The sequence below is a fragment of the Engystomops pustulosus genome, chromosome 1 (assembly GCF_040894005.1).
Source record: "Engystomops pustulosus chromosome 1, aEngPut4.maternal, whole genome shotgun sequence".
NCBI lineage: Eukaryota > Metazoa > Chordata > Amphibia > Anura > Leptodactylidae > Engystomops > Engystomops pustulosus.
Window position 1 is genome coordinate 212,511,350 of NC_092411.1, and position 7,540 is coordinate 212,518,889.

At 43.3% G+C, this 7,540-nt stretch overlaps 1 protein-coding gene and 2 non-coding genes across 4 annotated transcripts in view; 2 read left to right on the forward strand and 1 right to left on the reverse strand.

Moving 5' to 3' along the window:
* SEC24B (SEC24 homolog B, COPII coat complex component) overlaps positions 1-5,310 on the reverse strand; it is a 42,623-nt gene extending 37,313 nt beyond the window's left edge. The window contains exons 1-2 of one of the 2 annotated variants that reach the window (XM_072119316.1): positions 5,123-5,310; positions 302-973 (exon numbers count right to left, since the gene is read on the reverse strand). In XM_072119316.1, the coding sequence (XP_071975417.1) occupies positions 302-973; positions 5,123-5,159 (709 nt within the window). In that variant the 5' untranslated portion in view covers positions 5,160-5,310. The remainder of the gene's footprint in view (positions 1-301; positions 974-5,122) is intronic. The other variant, XM_072119317.1, reaches the window with a different exon arrangement.
* Positions 5,311-5,441: 131 nt separating this feature from the next.
* TRNAA-UGC (transfer RNA alanine (anticodon UGC)) lies at positions 5,442-5,513 on the forward strand. The gene has a single exon. It is a non-coding gene; the product is annotated as a tRNA-Ala (tRNA).
* Positions 5,514-5,815: 302 nt separating this feature from the next.
* Positions 5,816-5,887, forward strand: TRNAA-UGC (transfer RNA alanine (anticodon UGC)). Its single transcript has one exon. It is a non-coding gene; the product is annotated as a tRNA-Ala (tRNA).
* Positions 5,888-7,540: the final 1,653 nt, after the last annotated feature.

Below are 7,540 nucleotides of genomic sequence, written 5' to 3' on the forward strand. Positions count from 1 at the left end.
CTATATGGCTAATGTCCTGCATACATTGTCTCATTGTGAGCACAGCACAGTGGCCATTGTTTCCTGTCCGCTTTCAGCCCACATTTTGCACACTTGGTATGTCAAACATTTGAAATTGCATTCACAATGTGGCACAGTGCTCTCAGATTTCTGGGTTAGGCAATATTACATATATTTTCACCCACAATATATTCCATTCTTGAAGAAGACCCCATGCACATGGCGCACGCAGTGCAATGTCATCACACTTATTTCCACTGCTTGTAGCAAATATCTAGATGAAATATGGACATCAACTTACCTGCACTGGGTTGTTGAAGGTTAGTAGGCAAGGGTACGGCTTGGTTTGGTCTAAGGCCACCCTGAACTCTACGATGATCAGCTACGGAAACCGGCGGTGCACTTAGGCTGCGCAAATCTTGATGTATGTGAGGAGGAGGAGCAGTAGTTGGCAGTCTCTGGGTAGTGGTAGTCACCTGAGCGCCAGTCTGAAGGCCATGGGTGGGTATCACTTGTCCATACTGACTGCTTGTCGGTATGGAGGTATATGGTGCTCCTTGATATAAATGACTAGACGTCACAGGTGAAGAAACATGACTCGAATTAGCGGATAATCCCTGAGGAGGAAAGGAGGATGTGGTGGAATATGAGTAATTGTAGTCGCCAGTCGGATATGGATGTACAGGAGCAGGAGCTACACCTTGACGTTGGGGTTGTGATACTGGAACATGATCGTTTTGAGAAAGTCCATGATAGAATTGGTGAGGGGATTGACCTGGATGTAAATTATTGGTCTGTAGAGGTGGGGCACTGGTGTTCTGGGATTGGTTGGGTGCATAGTTTAAATTATGATAATCGAACCCATACTGGTTGTTTGTGTAAGAAGGAGTAACTTTACTCGGCACTTGGGAGAACACTGGAGGAGCGGACGGATAAAGCTTGTATCCATGTGGAGGCTGAGGCTGGGCTGGGCCTAGAATGAAAAAAACATTATTAGAGCTTTATCTTCAGACTACTTATAGATTATATTATCAAAATAATAGCTAATAGAATCAGAATACATTATATTGTATAATATAACCAGAGAGGAGATTATGAAAGCAGTCTGGCATAAACGTTCCCATGACTTGATGTAGCCACATATACTTTTATACATTAGAAATATCCAAAGGAAGAAGATAACATCCAGCACTGCGAGAAATAAGCTGGAAAATCTTTAAAAATCCATGATATTTATTGTATATAATTTAAAAAGGGCATATGGTCCTGATGAATGACCTTTTACATACACTTACAAATGAGTGAAACCAATAATGATAATTATAAAATTACAGATTAGGAATTTGTATAAAAAAAAAAAAAAAGTATATGGGAACCTGTAACTAGGTGAATGTGTGAGATGCTGATCACAGGTCTGCCTCCAAGAGAACCTGTCAGAGAGATTTGGAACACTAAACCACCCATAGGTCTTTATGTACTGGTGGTCTAGTGTCCCAAATCGTCCTTTACCAACACCCTATGTCAGTGATGGCGAACCTATGGCACTGGTGCCAGAGGTGGCACTTGGAGCCCTTTCTGTGGGCACTCAGGCCATCACCAGAGATGACTCCAGGTATCTTCCTGCAGTCCCAGACAGCCCAGGACTTGCTGTGCACAAAGGTATTTTAAAGTGATAGCTCTACCTGGGACTATTTTCTGCCTTATTGGTGTCCTCAGGTGCTGGTATCAATGAAAACTGTGACAGAGAAGGAAGTATAAATCACAAATAGAATTTCTGTGTTGGCACTTTGCGATAAATAAGCGGGTCTTTGTTGTAGTTTGGGCACTCGGTCTCTAAAAGGTTCGCCATCACTGCCCTATGTGGTCGCTATTCAAATGAAAAACATTGATACTTACCCTGATTCTTTAAGCTCTATAGATGTGGCAGTCATGTGATCACCAGGTCTAAAAGGAGTTAATCAGAGCTGCTGGTACCCAGTACAGCTCTGATCAACATCAGCCCTCACAGGGGGTCGTTTTCCCTTGTAACTGGGGATCTTTAGTATACTTTGGTATGCAGAGCTTGGGAGGTGTCGTTTTTTGATGACGTTTTCAATGTTATCATTTTTTATGACTGTACGACCTTTTGATCACTTTTTATAGCATTTTTTAAAATGGCAAAAAAGTGCCATTTTCGACTTTGGGTGCCATTTTCAGTTACGGAGTTAAACACAGTGAAAAAACGTTATTATATTTTGATAGACTTCCTAGGGTTCTTTAACCCTAGGTTGTCTGATCGATCGTAACATATACTGCCATACTACAGTATGGCAGTATATGGGGATTTTCCTCCTCATTCATTACAATGTGCTGATAGAACCGAGGCTGTCATGACGACGGCGGATCGTTGTTCCCCAATGACGTCACAGCACCCATGCGCCGCTGGCGGGCTTGCCGGCGCCGATCAGCAGTATGCAGAAAAGTCTTACCGGCTATGGAGAGGGCTCAGTCCGTGAGCCCTCTCCATGCACCCGGCATGTGACGTAGTATTACGTCACATGTCGGTAAGGGGTTAATAGGGACCCGTTTCATCTGAAAGGGCTATGATCACAAAGATGAACTGAATTTATTGATAATGGTTACCAGTGACTTCTAGTATGTAGATATTTGGCAACATGAAAGCTCCACAGGTCATCAAGCACCAGTGTCCATCGAAGGCCACGCACACCAAGACCCCTAACAATACCCCCACTATGCAATCTATAAGAGGTCCGGCCACAGTGCATTCTGTAATGCTCTATAAAAAAACCTTGACACATGCAATATAGTAACACAGGACTTTCTATATTTCAATGCAAAATGAAGCAAGTATTAACTAAAAATGTATAAGATAATAAAGAATCCTAGAGCCAAGCAGTGACATGTGGAATCCCTTGTGAGAATGTCAGGCCGATCCTGAAAGTATGTGAATACGCTAACTGATAGGTCTAGCATGAAGACAAGGATTTGAAGGTCCAGTACACCGACATCTGTAGATTCTATAAGAGACCAGTAGTTACCTATACAGGTAGTCCCCGGGTTACGTACAGGATAGGTTCTGTAGGTTTGTTCTTAAGTTGAATTTGTATGTAAGTCGGAACAGTATATTTTATAATTGTAACCCCAGCCAAAATTTTTTTGGTCTCTGTGACAATTGGATTTTTAAAAATGTTGGATAGTCATAAAAACCAGGATAAACAAATATTAATTGCAGACAACTTAAATAACCATTACAGCTGTTTATTGTAGCATAAGGCTAAAGTACAGTAAATTACAAATATCCAGAGGTCCGTTTGTAACTAGTGGGCATCTGTAAGTCAAGTGTTCTTAAGTAGGAGACCGCCTGTAATTCTATGTATGTACTCAGTACAGGTAGCCCCTGACTTTGGCCTCATTCACATGACTGTAATGGAGACAGTGACCTTGCTGCAGAATTTGTGGCCAGATCACAGCTCCCCATTGAGGTCTATGGCACCCGATGATGGTGAGAACATACTGGGGGAGATTTAAAGTGTTTAAGAGAAAATCTGTTCTAGTTGCTCATGGCAACCAATAAGAGCTCAGCTTATATTTTCCCACAGCTGTTTATAAAATTTATAAAGCTGAGCTCTGATTGGTTTCCATGAGCAACTAGAACAGTTCTACTCTAAGTCATTTTTGATCAATCTCCCCCAATGTCTCACTGCAATGTGTCCTGGCCGGGTGGCCGCACAACAGGAAGTAGGACATGTCCAATATTTTGCCAGGTTAAAGCAGCCGGCCGACTTTCTACGGAGAGGGGTGACGAGCGCTAATCCTCTCTCCTCCATGCAGCTGTGTGCCACGGAGCCGGACATGGCCATGTGCAAGTCTTACAGACAGACCTCTGGATGCTGGTAATTTACTACACTTTAGACCTCGGCTGCAAAGAAGCTTCATTGTTAATTTTTCTTCACATGACAAACCAAAATTAAAAAAACAAAACAAAAACAGACCGGTCAATAACTATAGTTATATCTACTTGTATGGAATATTTGGAACAGACTAATAATAATTTGCAACATAAATTAAATCTAAGCCAAACATGCTTGGTCGTTGAGAAACTGACCCCGAGGTGGACTTTTTGCCCAGAACCAACACTGCTTTGGAGGCAGTACCCCATGTATCAGTTACATATAACACGGGTGTCCCACATCACGTGGGACATCCCCCGGTGTCCTGAACATATGATTACAGTTCAGTGATCTGCTGTGGATGCAGAGACTTGCCTCTTCATTTATAAGTACAGGTCCCTTCCCTGGGGGCAATGCTCAGTTCTGATTATATTCATCTTTAATGTTACATTTAGTCTGTTTATTCACCATGCAATCATTAAAATGCCGTGGAATATGAGATCGCCTTGTAAAGATCTATTTATTTCAGGGAATGATAAGTCCTAATGGAATTTAAGCAGTTGTATTACACACAGGTCAGTCATAGCCATTAGGTAGTAGCCGGCAGGGCTCTGATCACACCTCTGTGTATGCACAGGACACTACGAGGCTCCATTCATCCCTTAGAGGCCATAAGAGCGGCCCGTGATCCGCTATCTTTTACTACCGTGGTCCATATGGCGGCACACATCTATGGTATACGTCCTATCTTTTACTACTGTGGTCCATATGGCGGCACACATCTATGGTATACGTCTAGGACAGGCACAGCTTATATTCTGTAATAGATGTTAGGGAGCCTCAGAGCCCTCTCCATGACACTTATCCAAGGAAAACAAAGGGAGGTCAGATCCTGCCCCCTCCTCACCCTCCCTCCTGCTATACCCAAACCAAAGGTCAGGCAGGAAGGGACTTGATACTATGGACCCAGATAGGAAGCCAGTGACATGGCCTCCAGGAGGCTACACATGTGTGACGTCACCCCGGGCTATGACGTGTTGCCCGGGAGTAGTAGTACTGGTAGTAGTAGTAGTAGTAGTAGTACTGGTAGTAGTGCCAGGCTGGCAGCATATGGCCATTACAGCCGCCGAGCACTGAGGACCGGACTGTGATGTCAGCAGAAGGCGCCGTCCGCCACCTCGTCACAGCCAGAACCTGTAACACGACGAGCTGCCACCTCCCCCTCCTCTCACCGTTGTGCGGGGCGGCTGGAGGCCCCGGAGCGGACATGACTTCGTCTCCTCGCGCTGACGTTGCCTCAATAAAGGAAGCCCCCGGGCCGCAGGAACCTCCCGTCACCACCGCAACCGCCGGCTTGTGGGAGGAACCAGCAGCCAGCTCACAGGGATAGGGAGCGTCACGTGATGCTAGGGCAGCCCATGCCTTACACAAGAGCTGCCTTGTGGGTGTAAGAGCAGGGAAGATTGTGCCCTCCAGTGGCTGGAGGCTGCAGAGTCAGGATGTGCATTGTTGTAGTACAGAAGGACTATGCAGCGCTCTCACTCGTCGGCAGGGGATGTAGCTCAGTGGTAGAGCGCATGCTTTGCATGTATGAGGCCCCGGGTTCAATCCCCGGCATCTCCACTGCTTTTTTTTTTTTTCCGTGTTGATTTGCTGACTAATTTCTTGATGATTTGCAAAATATTTGAATACAGGGTACATTTAATGTTCTGCCGCTGCTGGGACTGTGCAGCATTTCATTTACAGTATACCATAATTCACATGAGACCGTAATTCACAGGAGACCTGCTACTTTATCTTTTGATGTCTGTTTGCTATATAGAAGCTTTACACAAGATCTCACAACATGTAGAAGATAAAAAGTAATGAGAAAAATGCGGGTCTGCTGGTATAGATGTGTAGTGAATCCCTATGAAGAACAAGTAGGGGATGTAGCTCAGTGGTAGAGCGCATGCTTTGCATGTATGAGGCCCCGGGTTCAATCCCCGGCATCTCCACTCTTTTCCTTTTCTTATCCTTACTCGATTCTTCATTTACACATCGTTTCATTGTAATGTTTATTTCACTAAACTGATGCAATAAATTGACTGAAGTTGCTCTGTGACGTCATACATCACCTCTTATTAACCAAAGAATGCTGGGCATGATTGTTGTTTTTCACACTTTTATACCCCATTGACCTAGTGCTGATCTTGTCATAAATTAGGCACATGGTCTCAGGGGAGCTTCCACATCATAAGGATGTTAAAGGGATTGTCACACAAAGCAAGTTAGGCCCTATCCACAAGTTAGGACAATAAAAGGCAAAAAACGTTTTACAGCAGTTAAAAATATACATGCCTCTCAATAATGATTGATCCGGCTACCAATAACTATTAGAAAAAAATGTTTTTTGTGTCTCTTGGTGACTCCGAGGTTGACTGGGAATAACACTGTTACTTTCTGCAGGTCCACAGTTTCCGGCTTTCAGGCTTCATCCTATAGAAGCACTTGAGAACCTCTTTAAATCCCTTGGTATATAGGGCTCAGACGCAAAGAACAGTATTTAGGGGGTTTATCAGAGCTGAGATAAAAATAACGCAGATCCATAATTGTGACATTGTTTTTTTTTTAAAAAAAGGTGATTGTCATAAAAATAGTGCAATTACGGACAGGCATCATTTTTTGGTGCAAAAACACACCAGAGATGTTAGAGATGTTATCGTGGAGTATCTCGCTGTACATAACCTTATAACCCAGCATCAGCATGTGTTTATGAGGGATCGGTCCTGTCAGACTAATCTGATTGGCTTCTATGAGGAGGTAAGTTCCTAACTGAATTTGGGGGAGGCTGTGGATGTGAAATCAACATGATTAAATTTCATATCACATAAAGTAAAGTAACAAGAAGGTCACACTGTTATATGGATCACAAATGGACAGATGAAAGCACACCAAAACGGATTATAACCTGAGAAAGCAGGTTCACCCTATTGTGAACCAACTGATGGTATCAAAATTCTGGAGACTGACTATCCCATTGTTATGGGCCATAAATTGGCAACAATGCGTAATTCACAAACAAGCAGTTGAATGCGGTGTCCTCTAATCATTGTTATGTTATATTATAACAATGATTTTTTTGTTTACTGATACTGCCATTGGCCAGTACAAGGACAAGAAGTACAGAAGTACAAGGGCACCATCCAAAGTAGAAGACCGAACACTGCTACAAAATTGGTTCAATTACCCCTATTATTGTACCAGAAGCTGATTGGATGAACGGGTGGAATGGTTGGTGTTTGAGGGTGTGATTGTGATAATATTCTATATATATATAAGGACCAAATGTGTAGAAAAGAGTGAGATGAATTGTGCAGCAGAATTAATATGTAGAATGTACTTTAGACTAAATATAGCTATATCATTATTTTAAAATGCTTTAAATTGAATTGAAGGGCTTTGATCAAAAAATTAGTCTGTTTCTTAAGGAGTTCATTGTGTTCGGCCTAAAGCATATTGGGGCAGATTTACTTACCCGGCCCATTCGCGATCCAGCGGCGCGTTCTCTGCGGTGGATTCTGGTCTTCCGGCGATTCACTAAGGCAGTTCCTCCGACGTCCACCAGGTGTCGCTGCTGCGCTGAAGAGCATCGCAACGCACTGAAGTTC